This window comes from Rhopalosiphum padi, chromosome 1, assembly GCF_020882245.1.
Source record: "Rhopalosiphum padi isolate XX-2018 chromosome 1, ASM2088224v1, whole genome shotgun sequence".
Taxonomy (NCBI): Eukaryota; Metazoa; Arthropoda; class Insecta; order Hemiptera; family Aphididae; genus Rhopalosiphum; species Rhopalosiphum padi.
This window is the reverse complement of record NC_083597.1, coordinates 72,209,472-72,225,678: the sequence shown is the minus strand read 5'-3', so window position 1 is coordinate 72,225,678 and position 16,207 is coordinate 72,209,472. Positions and strand designations below refer to the sequence as shown.

General features: G+C 25.1%; 1 protein-coding gene, 1 long non-coding RNA gene, 1 other non-coding gene and 2 pseudogenes across 3 annotated transcripts; 1 reads left to right on the top strand and 4 right to left on the bottom strand.

Moving 5' to 3' along the window:
- Positions 1-1,499: 1,499 nt before the first annotated feature.
- On the bottom strand, positions 1,500-4,388 carry LOC132926698 (uncharacterized). Its single transcript, XM_060991100.1, has 5 exons — positions 4,383-4,388; positions 3,631-3,939; positions 2,091-2,477; positions 1,758-1,826; positions 1,500-1,685 (listed from the first exon to the last, which is right to left on the bottom strand). Exons 1-5 carry the CDS (start codon positions 4,386-4,388, stop codon positions 1,500-1,502), a joined length of 957 nt encoding a protein of 318 aa, XP_060847083.1.
- A 587-nt stretch (positions 4,389-4,975) lies between these two features.
- On the bottom strand, positions 4,976-7,228 carry LOC132932327 (uncharacterized). Its single transcript, XR_009662850.1, has 3 exons — positions 7,155-7,228; positions 6,928-7,075; positions 4,976-5,270 (listed from the first exon to the last, which is right to left on the bottom strand). It is a non-coding gene; the product is annotated as an uncharacterized LOC132932327 (long non-coding RNA).
- On the bottom strand, positions 6,679-6,751 carry Trnak-cuu (transfer RNA lysine (anticodon CUU)). Its single transcript has one exon. It is a non-coding gene; the product is annotated as a tRNA-Lys (tRNA).
- A 1,816-nt stretch (positions 7,229-9,044) lies between the features above and the next one.
- On the top strand, positions 9,045-10,185 carry LOC132932318 (uncharacterized; annotated as a pseudogene).
- Positions 10,186-11,718: 1,533 nt separating this feature from the next.
- On the bottom strand, positions 11,719-14,577 carry LOC132926689 (uncharacterized; annotated as a pseudogene).
- Between the last annotated feature and the right edge of the window lie 1,630 nt (positions 14,578-16,207).

The window sequence follows — 16,207 nt, the reverse complement described above, 5'->3', positions numbered from 1 at the left end:
CCGATAATATAGATATAATTGACTATTATAATGCGACATATATTACTGGAACAAACAGAAAACTCGGGGTTTCAAAATTTAGACGAAATAAACCATTGTGTCCACCGGAAACATGAAACGTACACGAGGCTACATTACACTGCAGACACCGTACAGATAATATTTGTGAAAGCTGGAACAATAGGTTTGCGCATTTAATCGGGCATAGTCATCCAACAATTTGGAAGCTGATAATTAAGTTTCGAGAGGAAGTGGGAGTAGATAGGTCAAAATAGCTATACATGACTTGGGACCAGAAACAAAAAAAAACACGGATCAGTAAAAAATATAAAATTACAATATTTATGTACTAAAATGTCTAATAGTGAGTTTACAATTGAAGAATTCTTAAACCGCATAGGTCATTGTCTAAGAAAACATAATTTATATTAATATTTTTATCTACGGACCTATTAAAATTAATTAAAATTAATCATAAATTAAATTATTATTATAAATGAAAATATGAAAATATAAAAAATAAAAAAATAATAATATAATATGTGTATAATGTGTATAATTATAAAATAAATATAAATACATATTAATAAATACGAGTATATAGAATAATTTGAATTTTCGGACTTTTGTTGTTAACATTTTGTGTACAATCTGATAACATTGAATTTAGTCGTAATGACAAATTTATATTTTTTTGTTATTTATATAAATAATTTTAGTTTAGTTGACGTATTTATAAATAAAAAAAAATTCATTGTTTGTTTAAATGTATTTCAAGTGTGTGATTAATGTGTTGAATTCTGTATTTCTTAGTATAATATGTATAAACAATAAACAATAATACTTATTTATACAACTAAAATAGATACTATGGTAGAGTAAAATTTCCTGATTTTTATATGATAAATAAATACACAATTGAGATCGGTCCTGATCGGTTGTATCTTTTTTTACGATTGAGAACGGTTTTACTTGTTACATTTTATGCAACATTGGAACATAGATTAAAAACACAAAATAGTATATCTAATATTAAATTGTAATATAACATATTAATATTAACATATGATATAGATTTTTTGTCATTTAAAAAATATACAAAAATAAATTATTTGTAAGTTTAAGATAGAATTTCAATTTTTTTTCGAAGTACTCATTTTCAGTTAATTTTAAATATCGCATAAATTCATGATATCTTTAGTTTGTTCAAACTAAATAAGAATTAAACGTAAAAAAAATACGATCGCAGTCATGACTGGTCAAGGTTTTTATAATATTATTGTTGATTAATTTCATTGTTGTCACGGTTTGTGTTTGAGATTCCTTCAAAACAGAAATCACTACCTGTCTAGGATGATGCTAGCTTAAAATTTAGATAAACGATACGTCTCTCAAAAATCGTTCACAAACGTTTGAATATAGAGTATAAAATATTATTTCTTTGATTTGATTCAATCGTGTAGCTAAAATAATAATAATAATAATAATTGAAAGTGAAATCATTGACCAATCGATTGAGGAACATCACTGTTTATTTTTTTCTTTAATTTGAACAGAATTTGGATTATTAAGTAAGCAAATGTTTTGTTTACTAAAATAAGAAGTTTTCTTAGATTAATTTGGCATATTCCATACAGCTCAAAACGATAGTATTCATGCAATCTTCGTAGTATAAAAATCTTGATCTTCATAAGAAAAATTATCTCATATTAATAAAAATCTAAAAAAATTACATTTTATAATCACATTATTAATACCTGACGTTTTATTCTAGGGTTTCTTTCTATTAAGGACCGTTGATGTAAGACAATACTCATTCGGTTAACCTAAAAACCAAAAAGAATAATTTTAAATAAAATCAACACACAATGTTTAATCTTTAAAACTCTAATCAAATGTGTAACTTTTTTGTTAATGTTTAAATCTTATCAATATTGACTGTATAAGATGAAAATCATACTGTTAAAAATAGTTTATATATTTATTTATTTTATTAATCATAGTATTAAAGTGTATTAGTACAAAAATACAAAAATAATACAATTCTTAACTTACAAAATTCTACTTATACAATAAAATATTTTAAAAACCTCTTTTTCTGTTATATGACCAACTCCGTATAATATTATAACATTGGCCGTTTTTAATAATAATCCAATAATAGCAAATGCAGAATAATAACCATCGTGAAGATTATAGAGTCTGGGGAATAACATATCGCTGTAAATCATTTTAATGATATCACAAATATTTCCTGTAATATATGTCAAAATTCCCGGTAAACCATAAATTGATTTATTGACATCGTTTAAGCATTCTACAGCTTCCAAATACATATCTCTGTATGTACTTAAACATGATTTTCTTTCCAAAATGTTTTCATTTACCATGTACACCATCCACCGTATGTATAATATTAGTAGTATGTATTCATAAAATGAACTACATTCAATAAAAACCAAATATATCCAATAAACCTAAACATAAAGAATATTTGAAATGTTATCACGGCCTTGTGTGTATTATATCTATCTTACATAGGTAGTACCGTTGATTTTAGAATAGAGAGAATACAGAACTCATAGACAATGCAACTTTAATATTTGGTAACTATTCATAACACGGAAACAATTATGATTGAGGTACTATGAAGCGGTAGTATAGAGTTGATACATCCACTAAACATGCAATGTAGTTGTAAGTTTATGGTGCAACCAGTAGTTAAGCACTATAGTGTGTTGTTAAAACAAAGGTGTTGATATTCTATCATGTTTGGTGAAAAACGTGGGGGTGCATAGATTCAAGGTGGTTCCTAAAGAAATACCAACAGAAATACAATAATTTTCACTACCACAAACTGGTATATAAATATGATTTATTTTCCATTAATTCCTTTAACACTACCTTTCGACAGCTATTATTAATACTATCGTTATCGTTGAAAATTCCTATACTATTTTGCCTACCTCTCAATTCTATAATCAATGGTCCTACAAATCAATTATTTGTATCTTTATTTTAAATTGTTTATATTGGTTTTAATACACATCTTTTATAATAGATGATTATAATTAGGGCAAAGGACTTGTAGCATTTGCATATTTTTTTGTTTAGGGCATATTTCTTCCATTTAATACTTTTAGATGCATATTTTAAATAATTTATCATTTTATCAATATTTTTTGTCGACGTTTTTATTTATTTGTTTATATAACCAAAGTAATGATGGATTTAAAATTATTTTAAATTTTGATCATAATATTAATATGGCTGTTGACTTTTCACAGACACGTGTTTTTCCTAGAAACACGTCTCGTTTTGAAGAAGTATCTAGATAAGAAAACCCATAAATAAACCCAAATAATTCAAATAATTAATTGTAACTTGTAAGTTGTTGAATAAAGTTGTAAATAAAATGTATTCATTAAAATAATAACTACCTACAGAAAAATTCTTATTTTTTGTTCAAAAATATTAATTTTAAAATGCATATTTTGTATATTTAAGTACATATTAGGTGATTTTTTAGAGCTTAATTATAATTAAGGCAAAAGATTCATAAACAATTTGTCAATTTATATCCAGTTAGTTGTAAAATTAAATAATATAATTATAATAGTAAATTATTACCATATCACTTATTAATACATGCTTGGTATTAATCTTTATCCATAATAATACAGTTATAATACTTGCTATAACATGTACAGTAATTCCAATAATGAAAAACCAATTCATTTTTATTTTCATTGGGCCTGTCATATTCAACCGAATCATCTTTTCGTGAATTTTTTCAAGCTTTGTCAATATGAAGGATAGTTTTTTATCGAAAATTATCCGCCATAGGATTATTGTTAATTTTGCAATAAACACCACCTCATAACAAGTGATAATTACTAGTGACGTTACTTCGGATATTTCCTTTTCATTTTTTGATAGCTATAAAATAAAATTGTGTATATATACATTTTGCAGTTATCTCCACATTATGATATTACAAAAGTATTATGTATTCAATTTCAACATTTCATTATCAATCAATACAGCATCAATTGTGTAAAAATAAATATTTATATTATGATTATTTGAAATTTAGCCATAAAAAATTATGAATTTATAGACTTATTCAATTTTACAACTTTTCTTTTTTGACGTATTATAACCTTTGTAAAAGATTAATTATAAATAACTTTTTAATTAAACTGAATTCTAGGTATTACCCATAGGTTGAATCGGTAAAGTTCACGTAAACCAACAGAAATTAATATATATCGTAAAAAATAAAACATCCCATTCGTTTTAAAATTTCTTTGGCCGTAGTTGATACAACCAATACTGAATATCAAAAAACCTCTATTAAAATTATTTAATACTGATCTCACACTCATAATTACTTGTATTTATTTATATTTTTAAATGAAATAAAGAAAAAGATATTGTAATAAGGATTTATAATTTGTGACCGTTGCCGATATTAACAGAATTCAAACTACTATTTTAATTGATTTAATGGATTTAAGTATTTGCTTATTATATTGACAAGGAAATAAAAATAATAACTATTGAGAAAAGTATTTTATGTACATGTCAAATTATGTTGATAGCACAATACTAAATAAAGTTATTATACTTTTAATATTTATTTTATATTCAAATTATTTTTTGATTATTTATAAGATAAATAAATAATTGTTACTTTTAATTCACTAATAATTTATAATCGTTGCTACTTTAACTAAATTAAACCAATTGTTTTAAATGAATAAAAAATTCAATTGACATTATTTCACTTTAACAAGAAGATGTGTATTTTTTACAAAACAAATATTTATAATTGACACTCGTTAAACACATTATACTTATTACATCATAATTTATATTATATTATCATATATCATTTATATTGAATAAATAATTAAATAACAGATCAATAACATACAGTGATGTTTCATAGTCAATTCGCAACACGTTATCATAAAAGAAAGATAAATGACTTTATATTAGCAATATAAATAAAAATCATAAAATAAGCTTATAATAAACTTATTAGAATCAACGTATGAATTTACATAATTTTGTAATCACAGATTAAGTGAATTTAAACAGGTAAAGATTAAAAAAAAAAAAATAAGACCAAATATTGTAATGTACATCGGAAATAACTGATTTTTTTTTTTTTGACAATACTTAATGAATTAGACACATATTATTGTACTGTTTGAACTATGGCATTTCTGTTTATGATGTATGTAGTACATAAGTTAACAGTTCTGAAACAAAAAAATAAACATGTAACTATTGCATAATTTAATAGAATATTATATACAACATTCAACATTAATAGTTATAATATAAATTTATATTCAAATATTTTAAACAACTATTATTGTGTTATAAAATACAATAAAAAATATAGTAATAAATACTTTTATAAAATAATTACATAATTTTTTTAATTGTTCGCAATTAATTTCATCAGATTTAAACTAAATATTAACGTAAGTTATAATATAAATTGTTATGTTTATATTTCCAACATTTTTTTTTGAAACGCATTAATTAAAATAGTTGAACAAAATGATCAAACTGAATTTTAAAGCTGTATCCAATCACTTAAATAAAATAATAACTGTATATTTGATAATATTTAAGCTATTAAATTCATCAGATTTAAACAAAATAATATCGAAAGTTTATATTGTAATGATATGCTCTCATATCATAATTGTATATTTTATTATTTTATTAAATAAATAACGGTAAAGTTGTCGCACGCAGATAACCGTCAATAAAAACCAATAATCCCTATTAATCACTGATGAAAGAAACGATTTACATTGTTTGGTCACGTAGGAACTCACACGTAATTGTGACAATATGGCGCAAATTGTGTGATCTATTTCGTGTGCCGCCAGAGACAAGGGATGGCCCAATGAGCATCTCTGTCGTCGGGTAGAAAGCCGATTTCTCTAAAGACGCGGGGGTTTTTAATGGAGCCGCCTGCCACACTGGCAGGCTTGACCACGTCGTCTTTTCTCTCATCAGTGCAGGCACACCACCCTTTTGGGTAACATCTCTCTCAAGAGTGCAGGCGGTGCGTCCTTTTGAGTAACATCTCTTATGAGTGCATGAACAACAAACACTTTAATAATATATCCTTCAAGAGTGCACGAGCACCAGATGCACCCACCACACCGCAGACTGCGAGCGACAACTGGACCATTTTCATTTCAACGAAATACTTCAGTGTTGTTTTTTATTTGGATCCGTGTGATTAACACTTTCTAGTTTTATCAAGACAACTACAGGTTAACGAATTCAACAGCAAATAAGGTAAGGTGCATGAGCATCATTTTATTTGCGTTAATTTGTGAAAATCTGATTTTATATGTTTTATTACTACGGTGTATTTGATCATATTCTCGAATCACGATCTCGAGAGCCCTCCGACTATCAGGAGGAAGGTAATAGCGTAAATTTAAATAATTTTAATATTTACATCTGATAGGTAACTATATTCTCCAGCACTTGTAAGTGTAGGGAAAAAGGTTCCACATATCCGACATTTATTCAAGGGTTGGGTCCCTTGTATTTGTCAATTTAGAGTTATCATCTAACTAAATATTATTATTTATCTTTATTTTTAATTTATTTTATTTTTGCGTTATTACAATGTGGCGCCTGACGTGGGGCTCGAACCCACGACCCCGAGATTAAGAGTCTCGTGCTCTACCGACTGAGCTAGCAGGGCATATCATTACAATATTTTTAACAATTTTTTTAAAATGCATTAATTATTACAGTGTACATATAAATATCTATGATACTGACCAAATATATCCAATAATTTTAAACGATAAATATAATATGTATTTAACTGAATTTTAAAGTTACCTATATAAAATACTTATAATATTATATACTCACCATGAGTTGGTTGGTGGCTGGTGTGGCCTTGGCGACGATTTTGACGGCCTTGGAAGATTGGACTTGTCCGACGACAACGATGTTCATGGATACTTTTTCAGCGCCCATTTTTGATTTGTTGGTTGGTTTTTGAGGATTAATGTGAAAACTGCAAGTTAAAAATACAAAATAAAATGTTATAAGTTTTAAATCAAAATAAAACTATAATCGTTGTATCGCATACTTACCAAAGAATAAATCTGCACAAAAATATATGTTATGCCGGAATCGAGATCTCGGACAACTTTATATACACTTTCGCCGACCAGTTTAAAGTGGGACGGTAGCGTGGCGTGATCACTATAATATTATGACGATTGCTTAATTTCAAATCATTATATTTAATACGCGTATTGTGTTTAGCTTCACAACATTTTTCAATTTATAATTTTGACTTTTAAAAGTATTCTTAGAAAATAAATAATATAAATAGCTATCAAAAGTACTTCTGACTGGCAGAAGCGTGGCATGATCATTGTAATATTATGATGATTATTTATTGAATAAATCATTATTTACAAAACGTAAATTGTGTACATTTTTCTGTCGTTTTATGTTACCTACAATCAGTAGCGAATTGAGGATTTATGATTTTAAAGTATCCTTTGTTATATTTAAACTGTCAATCAATTTAATGTGGTCCATGATAGTTTTATTATGCATATTCTAATAGGACAAACTATAATTTTTTCGAAATCTTATGAAAACAGTTATTGTCGATTTTATTAATTGTAGCAACTACAATAAAATAAAATAAAAAATGTTATTTTCAATGCTTGGCAATAAGTTAATTGAGTTAACTATCAATTTTTTTATGTAAATAATGAATAATTAAACTGTGAATGATTAAATTTAAATTAGCTTATATAATATCGTTGTTGACGAAAAATGATTGTGACTTGTAAGTGTACACAATTGTATTACATAAAAAAAAACCAAAAATCTTTTAATAAGAAATTGTATTAATTGTAAATGTTCGTGATTTTGAAGAAATTAAATTAAAAAAAAGTTTTAAAAAACTATCTTAGATTTATACTCAATTGTATTTCATTAAGTAATAAAAGCATAAGAAAACTTGTATTAAAATGTTCGAGCATTTTGACAGAACACACATTTTTTTCGAGTTTAATAGAAAAAAAACTAATCAACAATTCTAAGCAAATCAAATTTGGTTATTATCCGATGGTTTTGATGATTTTTTTTTCATGGCCATAGTTTTAGTTCAACAAAAAAATTTCAAAAAATAAGATTACAATAATTTTTTTTAGTCGTTTTGATTTATGAAATTGTTAGTATTGTATTAAGCTATTTCTTATATATCTGCTATAAATAACATAATATGTTTTATTAACATAAATAAAAATTATTTAAAAGGACGTTTAACCCGCATGTGTTGACTCCGTATTACACACGTACGACATAGTACATTATCGTTCACCAGTTGCAATAGTGTGCTTTTAGTTTTAATATTAGAGTAAATTGACCTATTATCAAACTTTTAGGTAAAAACATTATCTGTGTTCTTTTGTCGTCTTTTTACGATATTTTAATTTTTAAGTGAGTTATGATTATAAAATTATTAAATATTTGAAAATGCTCATAATTTATTTAAAAATTAAAATATCGTAAAAAGCCGACGAGAGAACACAGATAATATTTTTACCTAAAAGTTTGATTATAGGTCAATTCACACTAATATTAAAACTAAAAGCATACTATTGAAACTGATGAACGAAAATTTACTATGTCGTACGTGTGTAAGACGGAGACAACAGTACAACACATGCGACGTCCTCTTAATAAAATAAATTATAAGAAATCACTGAAAATTAGTACTTTTACAAATTGTATTTATGTTATTTTATGTGCGTATAGTATATTGTGCACACAATAGTTTAGGTACTAATAATGTCTCATTTTAAGTAACGCTGCATATAACAATGTTTATATTATGTACAGGATGTATGAAATTTAAAAGTTTAAATTACACGTATTTTATGAAACTCAACAACTATGTAAAATTCATGCTTTAATCTGTACAGTGTAAATTATAATATTATTATTTTCAAATAAATGATCGACAAAACATTACAATGATCACGCCACGCTGCCGCCCCACTTTAAACTGGTCGGCGGAAGTGTATATAAAGTCGACCGAGATCTCGATTCCGGCATAACACATCTTTTCGTACAGATTTATTATTTTGTAAGTATACGAAACAACGATTATAGTTTTATTTTGATTTAAAGCTAATAACATTTTATTTTGTATTTTTAACTTGTAGTTTTCACTTTATTCCTTAAAAACCAACCAACAAATCAAAAATGGGCGCTGAAAAAGTATCCATGAACATCGTTGTCGTCGGACAAGTCCAATCTGCCAAGGCCGTCAAAATCGTCGCCAAAGCCACACCAGCCACCAACCAACTCATGGTGAGTACATAATATTATAAGTATTTTATATAACTTTAAAATCCAGTCTGATACCTATGTATATAGTAAAAAATGATTAGATATATTAATTTTCAATTTATATCTATTTCATCAACACCATCTTGACCAATATAGTGACCAATATTATTAATTTTATTGTTAAAACTTACACTTTTTCGCTTTAGAATATTTTTTTTTTCAATTTATAATTCAAGAATTAGTTTACTTATTTGTTGCCCTTTTTACTAATATTTTTTTTAAATAAATTAACTAATAAATAACTTTTTTCTTTAACTAAACTAATAATATTAAAATTATTACTTTTTTATCAATTTACTCCGCACAAAAAAAATTGATAAAATAGCTTTAAAATACTATATTTAAAATAAAAAAAAAAAAAAAACATTTAAGTTATTTAAATAAAATTATTTACAAATTCTGTTTTTTAGGATATTTCTATTTAATCGAAATTTAAAAATGTTGGATACAACAATTACATTTTCATTTTAATTATGTATTATTTTAACGCAGAAATGATGTTACTTTATACGCCTATCTAATTTAAATTATAATTGTATTATGATTTATATTTATGTTATTATTCTAATACAAGGTTAATGAACGTTATAGTTAATTTGCATTTTTTTTTTTGTATTGTTTCAGAACTGTTAATTTATGTAATTCATCCATCTCAAACTCCAAAATGCCATAGCCCGAACAATACAATATGTAACAATCATTTTGATGTTGACACCATAAAATAAAACATTCTCTTCCGATATTTAATATTGATATTTTTATTTTACATATAATCCTCATACCTTATTCGATCTGGCTATATCTATATAAGTGTTCAGTAATCCATTAATTACTAATTATGTGTACACATTTTATCTCTAATTAGTACATTTTCTTACATTTGATAACATGAGTTATTAATAATTCAACAAAAAATTAATATGTATTAATAATTAAGTCATTAATAGTAATGTTTCCTTGTGCCTATTTTATCAAATGATTATAGATGTTTCCACTAGACTTATTTTCCTTTCGACACATTATAAACCATTACCTATCAATTTAAAATGTCAACACATCTTCGATAACAACGTTTAATTATTAGTAATCGGTAAGTTCTTTTAAGATTGTGAAAAACAAATAAATCAAAGGAACATTTAAATTCATAACAATTTGATATACGAATTTGTGTTATTAATTTATATTATTTGTATTATTTAACAAATAACATCTGTCGAAAAATTTAATAATTTACACTTATTAAACTTTAGTTGATAATAAAATAACTCAAAACTGACGTATTCAAAACAAATTTATACATATTTATTTCGCGAAAAAAAATGTTGTCAGTTTTATAATACAATGAAAACATTTATAAAATTTACTTTTATTTAATTCAACAAATATGTTTATGTTGATTTTAAACTTTTACACATATTGGCATATTATTATTATTTTATACATATTATAGTGACATTTTTAAACATTTAAATTAATTTTATGTTATAAGTAATAACTAACTTATTAACTATTTAAACCACGATGCCATTCAACTGTTCTATAGACTTCCGTAAGCTGGTATTATCTCAAAAGTTAATAATAATTAAATAATAGTTATAACTTATACGGTTATGTTTTACTTATCAAGTATATTTACATTGGCTTTTTATATTATTACATGTTGTGTAATAAATTTATAATAAGTCGTTTATGATGATAGTACACACTCAATATGTAATAATATTTAATATATTATAGCGAAAATTGTAAAATGTATGACGCATTTTCAAGAATAACCAAATAACATCTTTAATCAGTAATTTAGTTATTCAAAATGTATGATGATTGAAAAATTTGTATGTATGGCACAAACTTTCTAATAATCAATTATAAGAAACTAACCCAAATAACATTTGATCTGCGTAGGTAATAGAACACATACGTGTATACTGTATATGTACGTATATGCCTATTGCCTATAATATATTTAGGTAACCATAGTTATCTCTTCAAAAGGTGTTTAAAACTTAAATGTTAATAAAATTAGATATTAAATTAAAAAATCCTTATTATATTCAAACGATAATAGTGGTTAATTCATTATTCAACTGACATAAAATTAACTCATAATATTCTATAATAGAGCAGGTAAAACTTCTTAGTTTTATATTTACATAATTAATTGTATTTCAAAACATTTACTTAAAATAATAATAATTGAAAGTGAAATCAGTTGCTGTTAACAGTGTTAACAGACTACAAATATTATGATTGAAGAATATCTTAGTTTATTTTTTTATTTAATTTGAACAGAATTTGAATGATTAAATAAGCACATGTTATGTTAACTAAGATAAGTAGTTGTTTTCGATTAATTTGACATATTCCATACAGCTCAAAACGATAGTATTCGTGCAATCTTCGTAGTATAAAAATCTTGATCTTAATAAAAATAATAATTATTCCATATTAATAAAAATTATAAAAAACAAAAAAAAGTAATCACATAGATTATACCTGACGTTTTATTCTCGGATTCCTTTCTATTACGGACCGTTGATTTAAGACAAAACTCGTCCGGTTAATCTAAAAACCAAAAAGAATAAATTAAAATAAGATAAACTCTCAAATCAAACACGATGTTTAATTTTTAAAGCTCTAATTTAATGTTTGATCACTTTTTTCACTGTTCATTTTTATATCTCATCAACAATGTTTATATAAGATGAAAATCACAGTGTTATCAAATAAGTGTAAGGTAATAAAATGATGGTACCCATGGAAACATTTACTATTAATTTATTATTATTTACATACTATATATTGAATGTTAATAGAAAAGAACTTACAAAATTCTAAAAATAATTTTTAAAAACCTCTTTTTCCGTGACGTGACCAATTACGTATAACATTATAACATTGACTATTTTCATCAATAATAATATGATAGCACGTGCAAGATAATATTGATAATGAGTAAAACTTTTGCTAAAATAGTCCCTAGGAAATAAAATATGACTGTACATGGTTCTAATGATTTCACAAATATTTCCAATAACAAATGAAACAATGACCGGCAAACCATAAATTGATCTATTGACATTGTTTAAGCATTCTATAACTTCCAAATACATATCTCTGAGTGTACTTATTGTTGATTTACTTTCCAGAATGTTTTCATTAATTATGTTCACCATCCACTGAATGTATAATATTAGTAGTATATATTCATAAAATGAAACATATTGGCAAACATTTATACATATCCATAAAGCCTAAAATGTATAATATAACGTCACGACCGTGAAAGATGCACCAGTCCCTATTTTTGTGTGCAGTAGTAAATGACAAATAGACAAAAAACGTTTATGTTTACTAGTTACAACCTTTAAAAATGTTTTTCTAGATATGCTAAAAAATCGAAGTGTGTAGCAAAATTTACAAAAATAGGGACTGTATTGCATAAAAATACAATAGATTACGTACGTTGGTTTAAATAATTTATACGTGCAATATGTGTTGTTCGTATTCTATTAAACGCGTTTTTAAAAAATTAACCATATTAAAAAACAAATTATGCAGTACAATGGGTCATGAACGTTTGGAGTCATTATTACTACTTCCACAGAACAAGAAATGGTATTAAACGTAGATTTAAATGCAGCAATATATGAATTCAATAATATGGGTAGACATCTTTAAGTACATAAAAGACATTTACGATTTCTAGATATATAATTCATAATTATTATATTTGTTAGATAATTATACTTTATTTTAATTTACTAGTACCTGTTTAGTATAATGTATTTAAAATAATATAGTAATATACTTTAAATTATATTAAACTATGTAAGAAAAGGGGGTTATAAATTAGTTGATCAGACATCAGAAGGTCGATAATAAATATGGGTACTGCCCGCTTTTAGAGTCTGCGCACGTCTATGAGCGTCGAGTTATTCAAAGTAAAAAAACCGACGTTGAGAGATACATATTTAACATAACATATAAAATAATTTTCAAGGGAGATATATTTTTTTAAATTCTACATTTTATGTCATAATAAATAAAACCAATCGCTTATTAGAAACAATCGGTTCATTGACACATTTTATCTTGGTCTAAAAGTGTTTCTAATAAGTGACTCAACTGTATTTATATATTAATGATTACCATATTTATTTTTTCTGCATCACTGATATGCATTTGCATCCATATTAACGGAATCATCATACCTGCTAGAATATATACAGTAATTCCAATAATAAAAAGCCAATTAATTTTTATTTTCATCGGGCCTGCCATATTCAAGCAAATCAATTTTTCATGAATTTTTTCAAGCTTAGACAATATTATGGATAATTGATTATCAAAAATTATACGCTATATAATCGATAAGAATTTTCCAATGATCATCAATTCATAACAACTGATAACTATTAAAGACGTAACTTCAAACATTTCCTTATCCTTTTTTGATAGCTATAAAATATAATTGTATATATAAATTGTATTGTTGTCACTACAGTGTACGTTATACTATTATGTATTTAATTTTAAAATTTTATAATCGACCACTATTTTATATTAATATGTTATCCTATTTAAAGTTAGGTTATATTAAATATAATAGTTTGTCTTCTAGAATATAAGTACTATTTTGTATATTACTCTTCTAAGAAATATTGTACTTCATCAATTGTATAAAAATAAAATATATTAGTATCAACAATATTTGAAATTTAGCTGTAAAAAAATCAATAATTTAGAACAAATACCTTATAGTAATTAATATAATAATACTATATAAGTGTTATTAGATATCGTTATTTTATTATCATCGAATCAATATAACGCACGTAGTAAGAAATCAATATTTGTTAATTAATTGAATCTGAAATCCTATTTGAAATTATAAACACTTTTTCAACGTATCATAACATTTATATTATTATATAAAACTATTTATGTACAGTTACGTATAGACATTACCCATAGGTTGAAGTCGTAGATTAGATAGAAACCAACACAAATTAATAGATATCGTAAAAAATGAAACATCCAATTTGTCTTAAAATTGCGTTGGCTGTAGTTTATACTACCAACACCGCATACCAAAAAACCACTATTAAAATTATTTAATACTGATCTCACACTCATAATCGCTTTATTTATATTTTAAAATTAAGTGAAAAAAAATCTAGTTTGTGACCGATGCTTAAATTAACTAAATTCAAACTACTATTTTAATTGATTTAATACATGGAATTGCTTAGTATTCTGACAAGGAAATTAAAATAACTATTAAGAAAAGTCGTTGAAATGAAAATCAAATATTCATGATAGTTTTACACTCATAGTCTGTTATAATTATTTTAGACAAATAAAAAAAAATGTCAATTTGAGTCCTCGTGGTTAATAATTTGTAATCGTTACTGATTTTTACTAAATTAAAACTATTGTTTTAAAAAAATGAATGAATAATTTATAAATTTTATTGAAATTGATAACGAATAATATTTGTAAAACAAATATTGATTTATGTATATGTGTATACATTCATAAATAATTTTAATAATATAATTCACACACTCGTTATAACAATTATACTTATAAGTTATTACTTAGTATGTTTTATTAAATTATGTATAGTCGGGATCATGAAAAGTAAGCGCAGTTGAAGTTTTGTTGTGGTAGGAAATAAACGATATTCACTTATCAGAAAAAACAGTACCTATATATAAACACAATTAATTCTATAACAGTGATGTGTATAGTGTAGGCCATACACGTCACTGTATGGTATCAACAAGGTCCATTCAAGAATCACCTTTAAAGTAATTCGATTTATGATTTTTCCTCAGGTGAAAGGACTAGAACAAAGTGATTCACAAATATGTTCACACTTATAGTCTGTTATAATTCTTTATAAAACAAATAAAAAAAAAAAGATTTTGAGTCTTCAAGTTTAATAATTTTTTATTGTTGCTGATTTTAACTAAATTAAAAATACTGTTTTAAATGAATTGATATCATTACAATTGAAATTGACAATGAATATTATTTTCAAAACATATATTGATGTTGATTTATTTATGTAATTGAGCATTGACACTACTATACGTCTTGATAAGTTATATTATATTATGTATTTTTTTTTTTTTTTTTATTTATTCTTCAAAAAGATATAGTAGAGATTTACGAAAAGTGAGTGCTATTGGAGTTCAAATATTAACAGAAACTAGTTTGTCTGGGTTTCTAGTTTTGTGGTGGAATTTTTTCTATTGTCACATGACGCCACGCCGCGTCGTGCTGACCGTCTCATAAATTCTTCCTGTAATATTTAAAATAATTTCATTATTTTTTTTTTTTTTTTAATGTTACATTCCCTATGTATTTTAATAAAATGCGAGGTTAACCGTAAAAATGATTCTACATTTCAAATTTAAAAAAGCACACCTGTGCAAGTGTCTGATAATCCGTGATTTAAAGTTTAAATTGGGAACTCTTGAATCGGCACTGTTTTTTCGTGAAACCAACTTATAGTTTATGATAAAAAAGCAATTTACAACCTAACAATCGGGCTAAGATTTGTGGGTTGGATTTGACCATACCTGGTTACAAAATTGGCTCTATATGTATACCCTCGGTTAAAGATTGGTAGAACATGCTAAGATTTTGTAAGGTTTTGGGGGGATGGACAACAATCAGCACTGTGATCATATAAAATTGAGTATTAAAATCGGAAAATAATCAATATTCCTCAAATCTACTCATATTTCTATTGTTT

Coding starts and splice junctions, on each gene's coding strand:
- LOC132926698 (XM_060991100.1), bottom strand. Junction 2,478..3,630: donor ATGTATTAATAAGTGATATG/GTAATAATTTAC, acceptor CTTTATGTTTAG/GTTTATTGGATATATTTGGT. Junction 1,686..1,757: donor ACCCTAGAATAAAACGTCAG/GTATTAATAATG, acceptor TTTCTTATGAAG/ATCAAGATTTTTATACTACG.